Source organism: Protomyctophum bolini (assembly GCF_963924005.1).
Source record: "Protomyctophum bolini genome assembly, chromosome: 6".
Classification (NCBI taxonomy): Eukaryota; Metazoa; Chordata; class Actinopteri; order Myctophiformes; family Myctophidae; genus Protomyctophum; species Protomyctophum bolini.
The window spans coordinates 41,377,939-41,401,005 of NC_137867.1; the positions used below are offsets into that span (position 1 = coordinate 41,377,939).

At 43.3% G+C, this 23,067-nt stretch overlaps 2 protein-coding genes across 3 annotated transcripts in view; one reads left to right on the forward strand and one right to left on the reverse strand.

The window, feature by feature from the left end:
- The first annotated feature begins 164 nt into the window (after positions 1-164).
- Positions 165-9,979, forward strand: anapc7 (anaphase promoting complex subunit 7). Of its 2 annotated transcripts, XR_013964173.1 has the most exons (12): positions 165-410; positions 1,813-1,999; positions 2,898-3,017; positions 3,717-3,828; positions 4,536-4,689; positions 4,978-5,120; positions 5,279-5,396; positions 6,123-6,319; positions 7,160-7,384; positions 7,998-8,148; positions 8,477-8,809; positions 8,882-9,979. XR_013964173.1 is itself a non-coding variant. In XM_080765175.1 (11 exons), the coding sequence occupies exons 1-11, from the start codon at positions 310-312 to the stop codon at positions 8,664-8,666; spliced, it is 1,698 nt and encodes a 565-aa protein (XP_080621301.1). In that variant the 5' UTR covers positions 165-309; the 3' UTR covers positions 8,667-9,979. The 2 variants fall into 2 exon arrangements, 1 of the variants encoding a protein (XP_080621301.1); XM_080765175.1 differs by having other exon boundaries at positions 8,477-9,979.
- Positions 9,980-10,661: 682 nt separating this feature from the next.
- Positions 10,662-23,067, reverse strand: part of LOC308317253 (sarcoplasmic/endoplasmic reticulum calcium ATPase 2-like) — a 45,783-nt gene continuing 33,377 nt past the window's right edge. Inside the window, exons 12-22 of the mRNA XM_080766108.1 lie at positions 22,375-22,477; positions 21,992-22,123; positions 20,808-20,927; positions 18,720-18,938; positions 17,569-17,901; positions 16,938-17,158; positions 16,270-16,472; positions 15,903-15,988; positions 15,257-15,390; positions 14,898-15,015; positions 10,662-14,076 (exon numbers count right to left, since the gene is read on the reverse strand). Coding sequence (XP_080622234.1) covers positions 13,786-14,076; positions 14,898-15,015; positions 15,257-15,390; positions 15,903-15,988; positions 16,270-16,472; positions 16,938-17,158; positions 17,569-17,901; positions 18,720-18,938; positions 20,808-20,927; positions 21,992-22,123; positions 22,375-22,477 — 1,960 coding nt within the window. The 3' untranslated portion in view covers positions 10,662-13,785. The remainder of the gene's footprint in view (positions 14,077-14,897; positions 15,016-15,256; positions 15,391-15,902; positions 15,989-16,269; positions 16,473-16,937; positions 17,159-17,568; positions 17,902-18,719; positions 18,939-20,807; positions 20,928-21,991; positions 22,124-22,374; positions 22,478-23,067) is intronic.

Below are 23,067 nucleotides of genomic sequence, written 5' to 3' on the forward strand. Positions count from 1 at the left end.
AAGTAACTTAGTTGATCTTGATCGCAGATCTACAAGTCAAGGAAATTTGCGATGCGTTGTTGATTTGTAGATCTGTTTTTGAGCCACCAACGGTTGACTGCTCGATCGCGGGGGGGAGGGGTGAGGGGTGTGTATGTCACTTTAAAAACATGCGCCATATTGGATCCACGACCACCAGTGAGAAGAACTGAAGCTAGCTAACGTTAATAGCTGTCATAACGAAATCACACAAACCCAACAGTCGGTGTTCCAAAAAAGCAGCAGAACCTTTTATTTAATTTATTCCCACCATCCATCCATCCATCCACTATGAACGTGATAGATCATGTACGGGACATGGCCGCGGCGGGACTGCACTCCAATGTCCGGATCATGAGCAGTTTGCTGCTCACCATGAGCAACAACAACCCGTAAGTACTATAAACAATGATGATGTGGGGGTCCGTTTATTTGCTGGAATTTAAACTCTCTCTCTCTCTCTCTCTCTCTCTTTGCCGTGGATGGATGCTGCTGCTCTAGCCCATGTTACAGACATAAATACTGACAAAGCGAGAGCATTTCGTAACAAACGTTAATAATACATGCACAACGTTTCTGTCCTCCAAGTAGTAGTTGTATGCAGTCAGTGATGCAAATTATAGCCTGTATCCTGCATCATCCTCACTACATTGAGAAAGGACGCAATCATGTCATCCTCCGGGGCTCCTGGGATCCAATACTGTACTCGGTACTGTACTCTAATGTCGTTGAAGTAGGACTCGTAACATATCCCCTGGGCTGGGACCCATCTAAAAGACGACCCCTGGGTCCCGGGACCCATTACATTGAAATCCTATTTCCATCACTGTGTAATGTATCATGTATGTCACTCACTGGGAATAGAAATGCAGTGCAAATTCACCTATAACGTTATTTTATTGGCTTATTCAAAGATAGGCACGGTTTCCTAAAATCTAAATATAGGCTATATTGGATACGTGAGGTGCCTATTTAGTAGTGTTTCACTTGCTGTAACTATTGCTGTAACTGTGATTCATTCGTTTCCCCTTCCAAGCAATACAACAGAGTACTAGCTGTTTATCAGTCCCAACATGATCAGCCCATTTACAGAAGATGGGCTGATTTATTTTTTAATGTTAAATAAATGTTGTTTATTGATTTTTCTTTACAACATAGTAATTTCAAAATAATTATTCACATATATTTCCCCCCCACATCCCCATGGCAGCACAAATACAAACACAATCTTCAAAGAAACATCAGGCAATGTCCATAAATACAGAACAAATTGGAAAAAAAAATTATAATAACAAAAAAACAGTTCCCTACCCCCACCCCACAGCTGACAACTCCAATTAACCCCTATACATCCAAAGCGTCTTCAATATCACCTCGCTTAATGAAGTCCAAGAACTTCTCCCATATCTTATAGAATACAGCAGGTTTCTTCCTAATTACATACGTTAGTTTCTCATGTGCCAAACTGGTCGTTAAATTCCTCAGCCAAAAGCCGATCGTAGGGGAAGATAGGCTGATTTGAAATTGAAAACACATGATGCTGTGTAAGACTTGTTTACATCAGGGTCCTCCACTTTCAATTCATCAGAACATTTAAAGACATACATCTATGGAAAGAATTAGGTGCATCTTAGGAGCGGGGGGGGGGGAGAGACACGCGGGAAAGGCCGTCGGGATCGGGAGTCGAGCCTGTGGCAACACCGGCAGGCCGGCAGCCTAGGTGCCCAGACAGTTGAGCTAACCGATTCCCCGTCTTGACTTCTAATATCCTTCTCCTGTTTTTTTTTATTGTAGAGAACTATTCTCTCCTTCCCAGAAGTACCAGCTGTTGGTTTACCACGCTGATGCCATCTTCCATGACAAGGAGTACCGCAACGCAGCCTGCAAATACAGCATGGCACTGCAGCAGAAGAAGGTCATTAGCAAGACGTCAAAAGTTCGGACATCAACGGGTGGAGGTGCTTCTAACATGCAGGCACAGGTAGGAGTCTTTTTTTATTTGCGCTGCCTAATGTAACCTTTTTAACCCATTCTGAACGGGAACCCGTTTTGGTGTTCAGCATCATGTTATGCTTTAGCTATTGAAAAATAGCAGATCTACAAGCTCATAGCGCGCCACCGAGTGGCGCGCTACGAGCTTGTAGGTCTGCTATTTTTTGAAAAATCGAAGAACGACTGACATTTTTAGAATCTGATCTCAGGTCAGAATGGGTTAATCAGACCAGTGTGTGTCCAGTGAAAACCTCGTATGAATCTGATCTCAGGTCAGAATGGGTTAAAACAGTGGTTTTCAACCCTTTGCATATGAAGGCCCATTATTTATTAGGCATTTGATGAGATTTAGCCTCTCGGAGTAATTTTGTTGTTGTTGGATAAGATTTAAACCACAATTCCATGATAACAGGCAAGCGATCAAAATAACACATTTCCTACATTCTTTCTAATTGTGTAGATTCTTGTAAATTAAGTAATGCCGATTTTTAACAATAATTAAACTCTTGAGAGTGTAAAATTAAACCAAATGGACCCGGGCCGGGAGGGTCCATTTGGTTTCATTTGACACTCTCAAGAGTTAACGCTTTATAAGGGTTCATTTGGTTACCAACTCTCCATCATTTAGCTGGGGGACCACCTGGAACCCCCTGAAGGACCACTGGTTGAAAACCACTTTAAAAAAAAGGTTTTATAACGATCATGTCACAGTACAATTTGATGGTACAGTTATAGTCTGAGAAAATATCAGTTATCACCACTTAACGATTTTATTGTTCTTTATTATGCAATGAATGGAATTTTTTATTTTTGTAACTTAATAACATTCATATGAACTTGGAAATATTGTTTTTAAGGAACCATATATTGTTTGAACATTTTCACAGAGCTTGCCTTCAGAGATTGAGGTGAAATATAAGATAGCAGAATGCTACACCATCCTGAAGCTAGATAAAGATGCCATCGCTGTGCTTGATGGGATTCCATCCCGACAGAGAACACCTAAGGTAGGCTAAATGATCGCTGCAAAAACAGAATGAGTTTAATTCAATATTCTGCCAGCACCAACTGGCAGGTAGTAAACCTGCTAACGTGCCTGGTATTTGCTGCTAGTATTGGCAGAAGCTGATGCGGTATATACAGTATATCTATAAATGTCTCCATGTCTTGGTACGTCTGTCTGTGCGTATGTATATGTGTACGGCTGTAATCCACGTAACTCGAGAACCGCCCCACTGACTTCAAATTCGACACATGCCTTCCACACCCCCACAGGGAGTGCAGTGCCCGGTGTCCAAGGTGTCTCATGGACAATGCTCCATATACAGTATGGAGCTGGCCTGTTCTAACATCACAACACTCCATATTTGGGCATGCCTGACACAGAACTCCATATATGGGCATAAACATATTGGTGGGGCATGGATCTTCACCTTCCATCGTTAGTTGCACAATGTTGTGCCCCGTTACTTAAAGTGTATCACTTTGGAGATTTGTTGTATATAGGTACTTTGAGAGGTATCATATTGGCTGTTCTGTAATTTGACATGTACAATGTAGCTTTTAAGTGTAATTTTATTTCTGCCTCTTGGCCAGTTCACACTTGTAAAAGAGACTCAGTCTGAATGTGTTTTTACTGGTTAAAAAAAACATTCGTTCTAAATGAAATTGAATTGATTTATTTCTTTTTTCACTCTGTTCGTCAGATCAACATGATGCTTGCCAACCTGTACAGAAAGGCTGGCCAAGAGCGTTCCGCTGTTACCAGCTATAAAGAGGTCCTCAGACAGTGTCCCCTTGCCCTGGACGCAATCATTGGTATTATTATTTTATAGTTGTACAGTAAATACTTGACATGTCTGCACTTGTCAACACCGCAGAGGATAAGCAAGCTATGTATCTGTACATGTTTGTATTGTCTACTGTGTACTGTATATTCTGTATTGTATGTAATGTTTTGCCTGTGTATAGGACCCCCCTCTAAAAGGAGATGCTGCATCTCAAGGAGCTAGCTATCCTCTCAACACAATTCTGACCAACAAATATCTGACCCTGTAGGGATACTGGTGGTGGATCTACCCGGGTCTGGAATGAAGAGTGACTGATTTGATACTGAGTTAGCCTGAGAGCTAATGTGTTAAACTACATGGAAGCTAAATGAAAACTAAGCTACGACAATTTCGTCGACAAATAAAAACTAGACAAAAATGTTAGGAGGGGACTAGTGGACAAGAGATCCAGTATAAGTCATTTTACACTTGGTTGCATGCTGAAAATAGCAGATCTACAAGCTGACAAAACATTCCAGGTGACTAGTAAAATATGACTAAAACTAAAATGGAGTCTCATTCCGAAGACTATGACTACAACTAAAATAGACACGTGCTGCCAAAAAACAACACTGATCCACTCTCTCTCTCCTTTAAAACAACACTGATCCACTCTCTCTCTCCTTTAAAACAACACTGATCCACTCTCTCTCTCCTTTAAAACAACACTGATCCACTCTCTCTCTCCTTTGCCAGGTCTCTTGTCTCTGTCCGTGAAGGGAGCTGAAGTGGCCTCCATGACCATGGATGTGATCCAGAGCATCCCCAACCTGGACTGGCTCTCGGTGTGGATCAAAGCGTACGCCTTCATACATGCTGGGGACAACAACAGGGCTATCAACACCATTTGGTGAGCAACAGTTTCACTCTCCAACGAGTGAGTTGATTATATAAAGTTATAAACCGGTCGCGATAACGGTAGCCTGCGGGTCCACCTAATGCTTCCTATGGCATAGGCAGCTCCCGGCACGATCCGCCGGGAGAAAATGTGCTTTATAAATTAAGTTTGATTTGATTTGATAGAAACTTTTTGCAGGAAACTGTCATGATTTAGAAGACATTCTGTAGGATCTGGTCTCGGGTCTCAACACGTTTAACAAGCCGTTGTCTGTTTTGCTCGTCTCCTGTCCTTCCTCAGCTCTCTGGAGAAGAAGTCTCTGTTGCGGGACAACGTGGACCTGCTGGTGAGCCTGGCAGACGTCTACTTCCGGGCAGGAGACACCAAGAACTCCATCCTGAGGTTCGAGCAAGCCCAGATGTTGGACCCATATTTAATTAAAGGTAGAGTGCAGCGGGAGTACTGTCTGTCTGTTTGCCTCACTGGCTGATGATGAGTTTGTGAAATGCTCACATAATGTCTTTTTTTTTGGGCTCCATTCCGGATGGAGAGCCAGGTTTCATGGCAGATCTTATAGTATTTCATGTGATGTTGCCGTCAGGTATGGATGTGTATGGCTACCTGATGGCCAGGGAAGGACATCTGGAGGATGTGGAGGTCTTGGGAGGAAGACTGTTCAACATCTCAGACCAGCATGCTGAGCCTTGGGTCATTTCTGGGTGAGTTAGAAAGGTTTGAAGGTTTTTGGGACTGAATGAAAGCGGTGATATAAGGATATAGTAGAACCTTGTTTATCCCAAAGCCGGACTGTCAGACATGCTTGAATTGTATACATTAATTTGTGTTAATTAGCACTTTATTTAATGATAAACCTAAAAAGTTGGCTTACCGCTAATCAAAGCTCTCATCGAGCGGCAGCTCCATGTTCGATTGCTTCCCCTTCAGCCTCAATGCATTGAAAATGATGAAGGTGGTGGATGAGGCCTTTCTAGGCCTTTCTAAGAGTTTTCCATTTCAAATCGCGCCGGATAAATAAAGCGACTGTGTTTGGTGGCTCAATAGCGCTTCCCCATGACCGCATATCTAAAATATGAATGCTTCTAAAGACTCTTAGCGAGTGATTAATCCGATCATCGCAACCACCTCCGCCATTGCTGTTCAACTTTGAACCATAGCTCTATGTTCTTTTATATATTCCTGTAAAAACATTGCTGCATATATTTACTGTGTATAATTCACTAGACGAGATTTTATATTAAACCAGACTTTATTTAGTATCTTGGAATGATTTACGTGGTTGTTGTTTTTTTGGAATCAACTTTGTCTTTCAAAGAACGTAATATATATTCCCGTAAAAACAATGCTGCATATATTTGCCGTGCGTAATTCACTAGACGAGATTTGATATTAGAAATTGTCTTTCATGTCTTTTTGTTTGTCTTTAGTTGTCATAGCTTTTATAGCAAGCGCTACTCCCGCGCGCTCTACCTGGGCGCCAAGGCCATCCAGCTGAACAGCAACAGCGTTCAGGCCCTTCTCCTGAAGGGCGCGGCGCTGAGGAACATGGGCCGCGTGCAGGAGGCCATCATCCATTTCAGAGAAGCCATGCGCCTGGCGCCGTGCCGCCTCGACTGCTATGAAGGCAAGTCATGCTTCACAAGCAGTAACCTCGCCTCACCAGGCTTTAAGCAGTAACCTCGCCTCACCAGGCTTTAAGCAGTAACCTCGCCTCACCAGGATTTCCACCACGGAGGAAAGCCTGGTCTCTTTTCCAAAAGTGCCGTGTGAACCGGTCTGGTCGTTACGTCATGTTGTAGTATTGTTTTGTAGTCTTCAGGCAGGAACAATCAATCAAATTTTCCCTCAAACCGGAAGAATAACAATAAAAGCTCTCGTAGCCTGTAGCTTTTATTGAGAAAAATCGGTTTGAGGGAAAAGGAAGTTCCGGAAGATTGATGACTACAAAACAATACTACAACATTGATTATGCAACAGGCTACAGTCCCCCATTTTAATGGCATTTCTGTCTCTGGGACCCCCAATGTATATTAAAATCAATGTTAATTTAAATTGTGTACAAATGGAACCAAATGGATCCGTTCCATTTGTATCCTAATTATCATTTAGCGGACCCCACTTTGAGACTGGCAGTGGTTCTTAAAGTGGGGTCCGGGGACCCCACTCACGGGCAGCGTGATTGCAGTCTAATGTGTACCAGTATGAGACAAAAATAACAAATCTACAAGCTAACAACGTGCTGCAGTGTGATCCTATGCCCTAGTGGTGTAGCAAAAACATTTGGCACAAAATTTGTAATAGAATTATAGCATTCTATATGCTATAATTGTCTTTGGGCATTGCATTATTGCGCTGGATGATTGTTATGTAGGCCTGGCAATTGGGTTCAATATTCTGGAAAAGTTTTTGAAACTCATTGGTAAAATGTGTGGGAACCCTGAAGTCATTGTTTCCTATCATCTAGGTTTAATCGATTGTTACCTGGCGTCCAACGGAATTCGAGAGGCGATGGGGATGGCCAACAACATCTACAAGACGTTGGGAGCCAATGCACAGACCCTGACCATCCTTGCCACAGTGTGCCTAGAAGACCCAGTGACCCAAGAGAAAGCCAAACCGCTGTTGGACAAAGCACTCGCCCAGAGGCCCGACTATACCAAAGCTGTGGTGAAAAAGGCAGAACTGCTAAGTATGTAGGACACTTTCATTTTTCTTGTCTTTTTTTTTTGTTTGTGGTGCAACCACTCCAAGGAACAGCAATGTCCGTGTTCACCTATGTGACTTCTATGTGACTATGTCCGTGTTAACCTATGTGACTATGAGTACCAGTACCAAACAGTAAGAGAGATAGTGCTGCACTGTTGCCTGCTAATGAGAGAGAGAGAGAATGAGAGAGAGAGGGGAGTTTCACCACTCAGTTCACACAGGTGTGATCTTTGTAATAGCCCCTCCTATATACAGGTGTCCTATATACATTTTAAAAACGTTTGTTTTAAAAGGGAACATTTACGTCATATTGTCTCTATTGTTAATGGCATTTAATGTTTGTGTTGGCACTGTTTGTTTTACATCACCTAATCAACATGAGTTAGACTTTAATATATTAGTGCCCCTCACTTCACACGGTTGTGATTTTTTCCCCCTCCTTTATAGAATAATAACATTTTATGTTGATCAAAGGTTTGGTGTACATTTTTACAATTTTATTAGTGGGTAACAACAATGTTTTTCCTGCTAAAAAAAGTGTATTGCCTTGCTAAAATAAAATGTATTAAAATGCTAATGTTCTGTTCTTTTGGAAGGTCGGGAACAGAAACACGAAGAAGGCATCGCTCTCCTCCGGAACGCATTGGCCAATCAGAGCGACTGTGTCCTGCACAGAATGCTGGGCGATTTCCTCGTGGCCGTTAACGATTACCAAGAGGCCATGGACCAGTACAGCATAGCACTGAGGTAACCATGTTATGTAGAGGCCATGGACCAGTACAGCATAGCACTGAGGTAACCATGTTATGTAGAGGCCATGGACCAGTACAGCATAGCACTGAGGTAACCATGTTATGTAGAGGCCATGGACCAGTACAGCATAGCACTGAGGTAACCATGTTATGTAGAGGCCATGGACCAGTACAGCATAGCACTGAGGTAACCATGTTATACCACTGATATAGAAACATAGGTTTTTTCAAAACACTGTTTAGAATTTAGAAGACATTTGTAGAATCTGGTCTCAATGGGTTATTAATAAATCTATTGTGTTTGTCTATGTAAAAAACAAAAGCCTGGATCCCAACGACCAGAAGTCTCTGGAAGGCATGCAGAAGATGGAGAAGGAGGAGAGCCCTACGGACGCCACCGTGGAGCTGGACGGAGACGACATGGAGGGCAGCGGAGAGGACGGAGACCTGGAGGGCAGCGACAGCGAGGCGGCGCAGTGGGCAGACCAGGAACAGTGGTTTGGCATGCAGTGACCCAGGCTTACAGGTGGAGAAGAGTCTGGTCACTGCATACGGAACAGTGGTTTGGTATGCAGTGACCCAGGCTTACAGGTGGAGAAGAGTCTGGTCACTGCATACGGAACAGTGGTTTGGTATGCAGTGACCCAGGCATACAGGTGGAGAAGAGTCGGGTCACTGCATACGGAACAGTGGTTTGGTAATTGGTACACAGTGACCCAGGCTTACAGGTGGAGAAGAGTCTGGTCACTGCATACGGAACAGTGGTTTGGTATGCAGTGACCCAGGCTTACAGGTGGAGATGCCTCTGGAGAAGGAGTTGGGCACTGTATTCTGTGTGTGGGCATCCACTCTTTCACTTCCCTTCGATGCCGTTCAGTGTTCATCAATGATTAGTCTCGCGCGGCCAGACTGTTGCCTCTCGTAAATTTTCAAATGCTTCCCCCATACAGTCTGGAGCAATGGAAGCTAAAATATAAAGCGGAAGTGGAGCCTCCACCCCGTGTCCGCTTCGTCTTCAGTCACGCAAATGTATCCTAATATAAATAGAAATCATCTAAGCATATATAGCTTGCGGCTTAGTAGAAATGGAAATAAATTCTCGTGAACGGAAATGACACAGTTCACTCCAGACTCTATAGAGCATTCAGGAGGTGTACTTCCAGACTCTATATAGCATTCAGGAGGTGTACTTCCAGACTCTATATAGCATTCAGGAGGTGTACTTCCAGACTCTATATAGCATTCGCAGATTGTGCAATAGTTGTCTGACTACATGAGACTACTCAATGATGAACTCCAAGCTGTCATTTATTAAGCGCATGTGTAACCGTGCCCAGTTTATATTCTAGGAGGATCTTATCGACACGTCTTGGTCTACAGCAGGACTTTTTTTGTTATGAGAAAGCATCTTAAAATCCCCCCCCCCCCTCCCCCTTTTGTTCTTTCTTTTTCTTTAGCTCTGTTCGAGCCTCAACTTCTTCAAAGCTGAGTGAGAAAAAAAAAATTAAGTAATGGAATAAAGCCTGTGACATTGCCATAAGTTTGCTTCTTGTCTTGTTGGCTAGAAGGTAGAGATCTGTGAAATAAGTGTGTACGATATCTCTGCTGCTCTAAGTGTTCCTTTTTAGCGCTGTTTCATTTTAAAACGTTTTATATAATAATCATGTCTCATCGATATCGAATTTAAATGGTCTCGGAGTTTGCTCGTGTGTGTCAGACATGGCAGTCGTCCTTTGACTTGCATCTTTGAATTTTTTAATCTTTAACCCTTAAGACATGTCCATAGCATTTTGTACATAATGTAAAATAAAAGGTTAAATACTAAACTAATGTTTGAGTGAAGATCATTATGCACGTGTCACATTGGAAAACACCATAAAACAAATGTTATACAGTCAGGGATACTCAAATAGATTTACCTGTGGGCCACATTACAAAAATGGCAAGGGGCCAGGGGCCAGTAGATAAAATTACGACATTAATGATACTTGATAACTTCTCTCTTTCAATTGCTTTATCTTCGCAAAATGTATCAAAGTACAATGTGCAAATAAATAAATGTGTTACATTTTCTTGCATAAACACAAAGAGCCGTTTCCATAACTGCACAAATTATTGCACATAACATGAGTAGCTGTTATAATAACATAACATGAGTAGCTCTTTGCCTGCCTGCCTGTCTGTCTGTCCATGAGTAGTTATTTGTCTGTCTGTCAATGAGTAGCTGTCTTACTGTCTGCCTGTCTATGAGTAGCTGTCTGCCTGCCTGTCTATGAGTAGCTGTCTGTCTGCCTGCCTGCCCGTCCAATTGTCCATGAGTAGCTGTCTGCCTGCCTAATTGTCCATGAGTAGCTGTCTGTCTGCCTGTCTATGAGTAGCTTATACAGTTTCCTAGCAACACATTGAGCTTGTAGATTGGCTATTTTCGGCAAAGAGGTTCGTTGTTGCAGAGGAACAGAACTGTTAAGATAAAGATGGTAAAGCTTTCGGAAATCAAGCAAGTTGCCGTTTGTTCATGTATAACAGTTTTATTGACCTGAAACCACAATTCATGTGATGCATTGTACAATCGCCATCTGAAATTGCAGTACAGCAGTTTGGTGCAAACGCCACAGGAAGGACTGCCTTTAGTTTCATGGTATAATGTACACATCACGTCGCTGCCAATCCCCCCCCGCCCCCCCACACACACACACTGCAAAACCTGCCTTAAACATGTTGCACATCCAGTGCAAAAGCAAAGCAGAAGAGTCTGTTTGGTTGTTACAATGATCCCATAAAAGTATTTCCTTAGGAAAAATGACAGGTGTCTGAGACTGAACTTATTTTTAATATCTGTACTATTCCATGAATATCTACTCCATTTAACAATACTATACATTATTACACAAATCTGGTAAAGTAGATGGCTGACTCGAGAGGACATGCACCATGGAATATTGTATAATTGCGGCACATGAACTCAACACCTTGGTCTACAAAGCACGTCTTGAGAACTGTCCTCTTTAGAATGAATTGTACTCGAAAGGCTCTTCATGCAGGAGGGTGGAAGGATTGAGGACGCAGGATAGGCGAATCAAACATCTCATTACAATTTATGGCCATCAGTCGGAAAAATAAATACTGGGGATTTTATGTGACATGTCCCGGTTTGTATTTCTGTCTTGACATGCAGGTCTCAGAAGATGTGATGCTGTTCGAAACACACATGCACAACACTAAAATAAACCCTTGCAGATCCTGCAAGGAACAGAGATGGGGGGGAGGGGGGGGGCTTACTTGGCCTTAGCTGCAAAGAAAGACACAAGGAATAAGAAAATCAGTGTACAGTCAGATGGGTCATCTCAAAGGCTATGCTGAGCATCAAATAATTTAAGATATAATATTGCTTTGATTCATATGAAGCAAAGGTAACATTTTAAGGCCATGCCACATGCAAGCAGAACTCGTTTAATTAATTTGCAACACAAAAAAAGAAAAAAAGTGTTCAAATGTTATGTGGTTGTGCGCCTCTGCCAGTTGCCAATGCTTGCTGCCAACATGGCCTCTCCACAGTACAATCACATACAACTACCTGGTACCAACTCTGCCAGGCACCTAATTCTACACGCCGTTTAACTGGCACTTGGTGACATTGAAGTTCCCTCTATGTTACAGTTAATGGTCTCTAATCAGTGACACTGACAACACACTACATCTGATATAACGCTCATACTTAGAAACAATGTTGAAAGACCAAACCAAGATAAAGCTATAATATGAGATCAGATTTAGCAGATTAGCAGGAGCAATGACAGATGAGACAGCACAGTGATGGGCATGCAAGGTGGAGGGTACTCACTCCGTTGGCAAACAGGTGGAAGGCGTTGGAAGGGGGGAAAAACAAGTTTTAAGACTCACTGGCCTGGTATTATGTTTGAGCAGACATGCAAGGGGATGTCTAGTACCTATACCTAAGCCTAAACATTTATCTTATTTCATTTAAAAGACACGCTTTGAGTAAACTAAATGTACGGAGCATTTAAAAAAAAAAAAAATCTATACATAGAGATACTCTACTTTGTGTGCTATGTACAGATATACAGACTCTTCCACCGTCCAATCCTTTTTAGCCTTTCAGAGTACGGTCAGCATTTTGTGGCAAAGAAATATCCTGTTAGGTGGTACGTTACCAAACAGGGAGTCCGAGCCACGTCACTGTCCTTTGTGTGCTCACTCAGCCGATAAGATCAGCAGCTTCTTGGTGCTTTTTTTTAAAAATTTCTTTAAACATATTCAAGTACAGTATGTGCACATTATATATAAATTATAAAGATAATTTCTAATTAAGAAATAAGATTAAGACTGTAAATTGAGACTTAATATCCTAGAAAAGTGAACCTGTGAAGGAAATGAGACAGAATGTGTTGCTGTTCAAGTAAACAAGTTTTAACAAAAAAAGATTTGTCTATATTAAAACAAGAACAAATTGCTTTGAATTTAAACGAAGGTAACATCTTTGCCCACTCATCCCTCCTCAAGAACAAGAAACATGACAAACATTTAACATAAAAATGTTTTTCTCTTCTTTTAAATAACAATTTGAAGGCATATGAGGGTTTTAGAGGCCGTGTGTCTACTGTGAAAGCAAATCTGTGCATACCTCAACACTCAATATGACAGTATTAATGATAGGTTTCCTACCTCAATACTCAAAATGACAGTATTTATTTATGCTAGGAAATGGGTAGTGACGTTCATATCGACAGCATAGAGGTAGCCGTGCTCTGCCAAAAGCCTAATTTATACTTTGTTACACAACAGTGTCGATCTCCGATTTTAATTAATTAATTAGGCTTTGATGCAGAAAGTAATGAATGAAAACTGAGATAAATGATGATCTAGAAAAAAGAGTGGTGCTCATGAAAGGGCAAAATATATCCACGTCTCTCTCTGGATTTTAATCCGAGTTTAAATGTATACTATAGGCTCTTATTATTATTATTATTATTATTATTGATAGCATCATCTGCACTAACAAAATGCATGTCCCCACACAGCTGCACGGTCAAAATTCCTGTCCCCAGGTCCCTTCCAAAAAATTACAAAAATGTTAATGTCTTCATAAAATAGTTTCTCTGTACAGATCAATAGATGGTGCCTACATAGCTGGCCTCTACGCCCGTTCAAAATGGGTGGATTCAAAACAGAAGAAGCTCAAATAAGAAATTAAGACACATGACAGACGGTGAGACCACAAGCCATTATTATAATATTACGGTATGCCCTGCTATGTACACAAAAAAGAAACTAGAATAAAAACAAATATAAGAGGAAATGGAATGGAATGGTGATAAAAAATGTCCTCGATATATATATATAAAATAACCAACATTGATCACATCTGTCTGTTGACACGGGTGCAAGGTAGGTGATGTGATGTGCGAAGATTGATTCCCCACAACAATAGCTGGCGTTACGTTGCTGACTGTGATCTTTGAGTTAATGAACAGGTTTACGTGTGTTTGTTGGGGTGTATACATGTTAATATCCACTCCATACCGGGTGCACAGGGAGGAGGGTGGTGGTGGTGGTAGTAGTAGTAATAATAATAATAATAATAATAGTAGTAGTACTGGAGTCAGTCAGTCAGTCAGGACCAGAACATGGCGGTGGCGTTAGTGTCAGTGCTGTAGATCCACACTAGCAGAGGCAGCGTGACGGCCACAAAGGGCCAGGAGATGCCCTCCGTGCATGCAGACAGGGAGCACTGGCCCGGCTTGCGGCCGGCGGCCATCGCCGCGGGCCTGTCCGGCTGTTTACCGGCTTCCAGGTAGTTCCGCGCCGCGAACTTCAGCACCTCGTCCAGCAGGATGACGGGCAGCGAGATCTTCAGCACCATCACCCACTGGGTGGTGTCCAGGGGCGTGATCTGGAAGATGACCTGGGGGGGGGGGGACGGGACAACAACAGGATGCAATTTAATGTGATCTTTTGGAATCTAAAAAGGCTTTGCTTTGCTGATTGCTAGTGAAGAGGAGACTTACATACTTCTGTCTTCATTCCTGACTTCACCATGGCCCTCGTTTAGAATATTAATGCTTCTAAAGAGAGACTTTATCGTAATCATCGCGAGGTAAGCAAGCAGCCTCCAGGTTTTTGTATGGAACGGAAGGGGGGGGTGTTTCAGAGTAAAAGCTGTCATATCTAGTACCCGGCACTCGAGCTCCTATTTTGAAAAAAATCCCGGCGCTGATCGTGTTTAACAGCGAAACAAACATGTCCTTTTAGAACATTCAACATCTGGTCCCCATGGTGTGTGTGACTTACAAGCTAACCTTGCGTCACCAGGCTTTCCGCCTCGGAGGAAAGCCTGGTCTGTGTTTCTAGGATCACAGTGTGATCCTATTCCTATTCCACAAAACAGATCTTATTTCCGGTTTGTGGTTTCCCTTTGTTTTGGTTTATTTTTAGTCTCGCCAGTCGCTACGAGTTGGAATAAAAGATGGATATACCAAACAAACTATTTCAAGTACTTGAAGAAACGTGTCAGATTCATACGCCGCATCAAAGGCTTTTATTATTAGGTGGGCCCTAAAGTTACGACGCCCGTTGATCACGGGGGAAGTTTGGGTACTTCTGATTCCCGTTTCCTGCCTCACGACTACAAACCAGTGACGACAACATGACGTAAGTTACCATCTGCTACTCGAGCGGATCATATAAACCCCAAAAAATGAATTCTTCCCAGGCTAGGCTACTTACAGGCAGAGGCTCCACATAGAGGATGAGGAAGTGCAGAGACATGGAGAGACAGATAGCTCCCAGCAGCCACACGTTATCCCAGGGAGGCATGCGCAGGAGGGACTGGTTCTCTGACAGACTGTGGGTGGGAGAGAGACCATATGGAAGCACATGGTTAGAAGTTAACCCATTTTGGGTGGGAAGCCCTTTTGGTGTTTTAAACATTGTTATAATTTAGCTTAGAAAAATAGCAGATCTACAAGCTCATAGCATGCTATGAGCTGTCTCTATAAGGAACTTGTTCTAAGTCGGTCTGTAAGGAACTTGTTCTAAGTCGGTCTGTAAGGAACTTGTTCTAACTCGGTCTGTAAGGAACTCGCCTGTTAAGAGCGTTGCACATCTCGATGGTGACCAGCACGGACAGAGCCATGGTCATGGGGTACGGTGACTCGAACACATGGCAGTCCAGGCCCTCAAACTCTGGGTTATCTGCAGAACACTGGAGGAAGTGACTCTAAAAGGGAGGGCAAACAGTTCAAAGCTTGAATTAGTTTACAGCGAGGCACAAATTATGAAATTACAACTTCAGCCTGATTTAGCCAGTAGTTTGCTATAACCTAGAGCAGTTTACTATACAGTAGCTTGTAGATAGTCTATTTTCGCTACTTCTAAATCTAAAATGGTTTTCTAATATGGAATTTCGTTTATTTATTCAAGAAATTACTTAGAAGAAAATCTTTTTATCTGGTATTAATTCATGAAAACTGTAGCTTTTTTGGGGGGTGAATGTTTTTTGAAAATGTTTTGAAATTATAATTAAAAACAAAATGTAGGATTTTTTTTTTTTAAATGTGTCTGTGGCCCGCAAATGGGTCCCGAGTCCCACCGTTTTGGGGGAAACGGTGACCTATAAGGATTGAAAAGACTCCCAACAAGGTGACACTTTCTGACAGGAGAGTCAGAGCACACAGAGGGCGTACAGAGCACAGAGAACCTGTCACCTAACTAACAAACAGGCAGACTCACCAGCTGGTACAGGGAGATCTGAGGGCCGTCCTCAGACACCGTGAACCACCAGGCTGCGGCTCCAACGGTGGCAGCACCCACGTAGCCTTGGGGGCACAGAGAGAGAGAGAGAGAGAGAGAGAGAGAGGCGATTAGCATAACACTGTTGTTTTTGGCAGCAAATGTATATTTAATAGTTAGATGGTCACATAGTCCCCTTGGAATGAAACCCCCACACGGTAACTCTGTCATTTCTCAACCGTTTTGGACGCGGGGCGGCTCGTCCGGAATCGGCTCTGCCCCCTGGGTGCGTTCCTGTGGGTCTGGAGCTTCGGAACTGGGAAATACAGGAGGAATATACATTGTTTGTCTTTTTGTTGTAACTCACCCCCGATAGCCAGGTATCTGAAGAAGAGCCAGCCAGAGATGAGCGGCTCCTTGGCGTTGCGTGGAGGCTTGTCCATGATGTCCAGGTCAGGAGGGTTGAAGCCCAGGGCAGTGGCAGGGAGCCCGTCGGTCACCAGGTTGACCCACAGCAGCTGAACTGGGATCAGAGCCTCAGGGAAGCCCAGAGCAGCCGTCAGGAAGATACTACAAAGAGAGAGAGAGAGACTCTGGTTTGTGAGTGTTCTAAAAAAAGAAAACAATAAAAATAAAAATCTGAAAAATCTGGGGGAAAAAACACGCACACCCGTGTGAACTGAGAGGTGCAACTCCGTGTGGGTGGTCCCCAATGGGTCCCCAGAACTTCCAGGTCGAAACGGTCGAGAAATGACAGAGTTAAGGGCCTTTCAAACGTGAAGCGATATAACGCGCCTATAGTTCATTTTCAATGAGACCTGCGTTTTTGCGCGTATTTACGTGAGCACGGTCCCGTGAATTTGAAACTGGGGGGGTCCATGAAATTAATATGTTTCGGAAACACTGCTAGAGCCGTATAAATCCTCCCTTATCGGGGTCACTGGCATACGTTTTCAAATGGGGGGGGGGCGTGGCCTAATAAATGTTGATTTTGGGGGGTCCTTGACACGAACCACTGCTGTGTAGAAGACTCACCACACGACCTCTCCCACGTTGGAGGAGATGAGATATCGGATGAACTGCTTCATGTTGTTGTAGATGGCGCGGCCTTCCTCCACGGCCGCCACGATGGAGGAGAAGTTGTCGTCGGCGAGGACCATCTCCGAGGCCGACTTGGCCACGGCCGTGCCGGAGCCCATGGCGATGCCGATCTCCGCCTTCTTCAGGGCCGGGGCGTCGTTCACGCCGTCGCCCGTCTGCCATGTGAAAGGAGAGATGATATTATTAATAAGAGATACCTCACCTTTTCCATGTTTGTGTCATTTTGAGGTTTTTTTTTTTAAAGAATTGTAAAGCAAATGCAAAGCTGACTTCAATGTTCAAATGTTGCGTGAAAAATCCCTAGAATTGATATACAATATATATTCTCAACAAAGATGACATCTAAAGTATAACGCATTTATCAATACACTGGATCAAATATAACTATTCATTATCCAACTATCCATAATAATAATAATAATAACAATAATAATATCTGGGATTTATAATTACTCAAAGACGCTTTACAAGTGTGGGGGGATTAGATTAGAAGACAAGAATCAAAAGCAATAAAAACAAGTTGAAATCAAGTCAACTAAACAATGTTGGCAGATAACATTTTTACCATCGCCGTGATCTCGTCCAAACGCTGCAGGATCTCGATGATCTTGGACTTGTGGGAGGGCTCCACGCGGGCGAAGCAGCGTCCGTTGATGACGGCCTCGCGCTGGGCGCTGGGCGACAGGTCGTCGAACTCGCGGCCGGTGAAGGCCATGCTGTCGTCGCTGTCCTCGCTGAGGATGCCGATGCGTCGGCAGATGGCCACCGCCGTGCCCTTGTTGTCCCCTGTGATCATGATGACGCGGATGCCCGCCTGGTGGCACAGCTCGATGGCAGCCTTCACCTCCGCCCTCGGGGGGTCCAGCATGCCCACGCAGCCCACGAACGTCAGGTCAGACTGGACATTAAATAAATGTTAAAACTAGGGATGTGCCGATAAGACCTTTTTGGCCGATATTGATATCCGATATAATTAATTGCCGTTATGGCCGATAACCGATATTACCGATGTCGATATGATCTCATTCTGTATTGAACATTTCAAAAATTTTGTATCAATTTTGTAACAAGGTATCTGCACTGCAGGCTTAGGCAAGTCAGACCTTTATATTTAATATTGTGACCTTGTAGATCTGTTCAAGCTGTTACTTTGGGATTGTTTATCTGTAAAGACAGAATGATTAATCGGCTCCCTGGGAGATGGAGTCTATCCCCGTTACAATGCACTAGATCCCTGGGAGATGCAGTCTACCCAGGTTACAAATTTACAATGTACTAGACCCCTGGGAGATGGAGTCTATCCCCGTTACAAATTTACAATGCACTATAGACCCCTGGGAGATGCAGTCTATCCCCGTTACAATGCACTATAGACCCCTGGGAGATGCAGTCTATCCCCGTTACAATGCACTATAGACCCCTGGGAGATGCAGTCTATCCCCGTTACAAATTTACAATGCACTATAGACCCCTGGGAGATGCAGTCTATCCCCGTTACAATGCACTAGATCCCTGGGAGATGAATTGCTGAGGTGGAGCACCACACCTACCATCAGCTCCCAGCTTGAAGCCGGTTCAAGGTTGTACTTTATGGTTACACCTTACATAAGTACATAAGAGCTTCCTTCAGACAATGCAGCAGCATAGATGTCTGACATCAAACGGCAACAGATGATAAAACAAATGGTCACATTTACGACGAAATGAAAAGTTCACCTCGTATGCGGCGAACTTGGCGCAGTCGGTGAGCACCATGTGCTCCATGCCGGGGGGGTTGTCCCGCGTGGCCAGAGCCAGGCAGCGCAGCGTGTCGCGCCCCGTCCCGTAGTCGCGGATCACGGACAGGATCTTGTCCTTGATGCCCGCGCTGAGCGGCACCTTGGTGTTGCCCACTCTGACGTGAGTGCAGCGGTCGATGACACCCTCTGGTGCACCCTGTGTGGCAGAAGAGAGAGAGGAGAAGCATTAAGACCGCCGTAATGATTCACTATGAGTTCTAGACCACACATATTACCACATGTTTTCACCAATATTCTGTGCTACATTTTCTAAATCAGTTTGAAAATAAACAATTTATTTTTTGAAAAACAACATTTTTAATTCAGCTTAATTAATTAAAATTCAATATATTAAAAGAACATTTAACTTTAGATTATACAATGAACAGGTAAACAAGAAAATATAAAATACCCACAACATTTTATTTAACCGTAAGCGTAAACTATTTTCTATTATTATTCTATTATTAACAGAATAACAGATACATATACAGTAGATATAGACGAATTCAGAAACGGGTCTCATGGTCGCAGCTTACGTATTTCCTGTAGGCGGACTCGACATAGCTGCGGGGTTTAAACCCTCACCAGGCGCACCTCTTCTACTACAGTGAACGGTAGAGACTGATGTTAGTCTGCCTCAAACGTTACTCTTTTACCTGCTTTTTACTAACACTAACATTACAAAGATTGAGATGAACCCGTTTAGTTTATGGCTGCTCCAACAGTAGTGGCAACATTCCAAAAAAAAAAAAGAAAAAAACGGAATGTCAAAATATCCACCACGGGGTCTGAGACCAGAGCCATTGAGTAATGGTTGAGACAGCAGTGAAAGGTCCTGAAAGATACATAACGTCAGTCGTACCCAATATCCAATCTTTCTGTTTTATGAACACGTCAAGGCTTCTGTACTTTATACCTCATACTTTAAATGCTTAGTAAAGCAATGTAAGTAAGAAATCTAATGTTTAAGTTCATGAAAAGGCTGGATGTGTCGACACATCGACGGTATCATCGTAGTGCTTCCAAGCCCCTCAGTGAGCTGTCCACGTTCTACCTCAGGATTAAAGGGTACACTGTCTAAAAGGCCTGTACGTTATGCATTTGTTTTACATTATTTCATGATTTTATTGCCTGCCGTATCTCTTGTATGTTAACCCCCGTGTATGTATCTCTATGGACCCGAGTCTGCTAATAAAGTTGAATTGAATAATACAAGACAATTTCTTCAGAGATTTGCTGCTATTTCTGGAGCTAAATCTGCAGTTTTTCCTCTTCCAGGCTTGTAGCAGATCTACAAGCTCATAGCACTCCACCGAGTGGCGTGCTACAAGCTTGTAGGTCTGTTATTTTTGAAAAATCGCGAAAATATTTATTTCAGAAAACTGGAGGATTTAGAAGAATTTCTCTGGCCTAAATCTGGTTAATCGGTGAAGCCTAGTTTCTGCACTCTTACAGGGATTGACGATCCGACAGGGTTTCCCGCCTCCCTGGGTTTACAGTAGTCCTACACTGTCATCTCCTCTCTCTCTCTCTCTCTCTCTCGTCACACATGAGAATCATTTACAACATCATTGTGTGGAAAGAAAAGGGACCATCAAGGCAGAGCAGCAGTAAGTAACGGCATCCTAAATCAGAACGGTGCTTCAGAGAGAGATTCATCCGTCTGGAGCCACAAAATAAACCGTAAAAAGAAAAAGAAAAAAAGACTGATATCGCAGTCAGGCTCTACTGCAGACAGCAAGTAGTACCCGTCGGTATCTCAGAAATCCCTTTAGCTATAGCTTGACAAACATCTGGCCCATTGAGTAGCATGACATGTAGCCAGACAACTGTTCCACAATCTCTATGGAACCCGTTTGGTTCCATTTGTACACTCTCTGAGTTACAGTCCCATAAGGGTCCATTTGGTTCCTAACTATCATTTAGGTGGGGACCCCCTGGAACTCCCTCAAGGACCCCCCGGGGGTCCCCGGACCCCACTTTGGGAGTAGACAGACAGTTTGGCTGTAGACGCCGGACCTACCTTGACAAACATCTTGCCGATGGAGGATCGTGACTTGTTGGGGGTGCAGTAGACGGACATGGACTTCCGGTCTCGGGAGAACTCCAGGGTGAACTCCTTCTTCATCAGCTGCTTGATGACCTGGTTCACCAACATGGAGGGTTTTTATTACTAACTCGTGACATACACAGTCATCTGTAAATGTTTTCCACTGTCTGCTGTGATCTGTCCTAGAGGTCTCTTTGTCAGCTTCGGAGCAATTTACAATTGCCATTCATGGAACAAAGTCTCAAAGAATGACAGGAAAGAGGGAAAGGGAGACGGGGGGGAGAGACACGTAACGAGTTACAATTATATACAATATTTAAATTGTTTATACATTTAAATTACATTTATATTAAATTTTTTGGTTAATTTGTCCTAAATGGATAGTGGGTTTATTCTTGTTAAATGGTTATTAAACGATAACCATTTAAACATCACATCCCTAAAAAACATACAGTGACAGCTTTTCCATTCTTATCAAGCCGTTCATGGAAATAGGAAAATCCTGTCTATTAATCCAATTTAAGAAAAAAATTGAATGTCTCTCCACACACACACACACACACACACAAAATTCTGCTCCTAGTCCTTTTTTATTTCAACCTATATACAAAGACGTTTCGCTTTCTGAAGTCTATTCATCCAATTTATCTGTCTGTTACTCTGAGTGTGTAACCAAAATGGCCCCATCCATTTTAGCTCCATTTGTACACTCCCAGAGTTAAATCAACACGCCTTACCATGTGGGGAGTCGGGACTCTCAGATCAAACCTAATCTAAAGCACCTGCTGAACCTGCTGCTGAGGGAAGAGCTTTCCCCCTCCAACCAGGCTCAGAGGTGAGACGTTCACACTCACAGAGTAGCCTCGGAAACCCAGACGTTTTGATTTCCAGGGAGAGGAAAAAAAAGTCTGGGGCAGAGTCCACTTTTATACGGCATACAGTAGCGCAAACGTTGCTCACTCTCTGCTGATTTCTGATCGTCTGCACCTTTGTTAAATTGACGAACACACGAACACACACACACACACACACACACACACACACACACACACACACACACACACACACACACACCTCTCTCTCTTGTCTCTATAATTAATTAGTCTCATGTCGCGCAGTTGGGGAGCTGCCTATGCCGTGGGTTCGGGTCTACTCACAGAGTTGCATGCGTTGGCCCTGTCTATCTGGGAGAGGTTGCTGGTGTCCGTGTCGAAGGCATTCATCTTCTCCACCAGGCAGGTCAGCGCCGTCTCCGTAGCCTCGCCAACCTTCTCATACACACCCTTGGCCTGAGTGCAAGGAGATACATAGCATTATTAGCTTGAGCATCACCACAAGCACATATATTTATTTACATAGTCAAATTGTTACGCCATTCAGGACGGGAACCCCTTTTGGTGTTTAAAGCATTATGTTATACTTTAGCTATTGAAAAACAGCAGATCTACAAGCTTGTAGATCTGCTATTTTTAAAATTCGTGAAAATGTGTCTCAGTCCTAAATGGGATAAAGACGGTGAGACGATGCAGGGGAACCCCACCTCATTGAAGTCCAACGAGGAGTCGTTGCAGAGGGCACAGATAGTGGCCAACTCCACCAGACCGTCGTACTGGGAGGACTTCACGTGTTTGCCATCGTGGTATCTGAGGAAGGACAAGTACAGAGCATCAACAACATGGTGCAGTACTTAGTTTAGACTAGTCATTAGTCCTACAACCCATCTGAAACCCTCACCCCAACACTAACCTCCCACAGGGCAGCACACCTAAACCTAACCTTAACCCTCTCCCAACCCTTAACGCACCCCTCACCAACCTTAATCCGGTCGTCTTAACGCACCCCTCACAAACCTCACCAAAACACTGTGAAACTGCGCTATACAACAACTTTGCTTTATGTTTACCTACGACTGAGGTTAGGTTTAGAGTTAGATTTAGGGTTAGTAATAGGGTCGGACAACGCGACCAACACGACGTCGGCCAATGGCTGACCACAAACAAATAAGTAGGACATGTCCATACTGGCTCCATTGCATGGTATTGATAAGGGCTGATGACGGTTATTAAATAATCTGATAACATCCGAAAACCGCTATATGTACAGTATGTGTGCGTTCCTAAATACTGAGTGAGGTTACGTTACGGTACTAGTTTGGGTTACGATCCATCTCTGGATCGTGTATTAAAAATGCAGCTTTACCAGGCCATGAGAAGAAAATGGCCCATTCTGGGCG

Coding starts and splice junctions, on each gene's coding strand:
- anapc7 (XM_080765175.1), top strand. CDS start 310: ATGAACGTGATAGATCATGTACGGGACATGGCCGCGGCGGGACTGCAC. Junction 3,829..4,535: donor TGCCCTGGACGCAATCATTG/GTATTATTATTT, acceptor CTCCTTTGCCAG/GTCTCTTGTCTCTGTCCGTG. Junction 8,149..8,476: donor CAGTACAGCATAGCACTGAG/GTAACCATGTTA, acceptor AAAAAACAAAAG/CCTGGATCCCAACGACCAGA.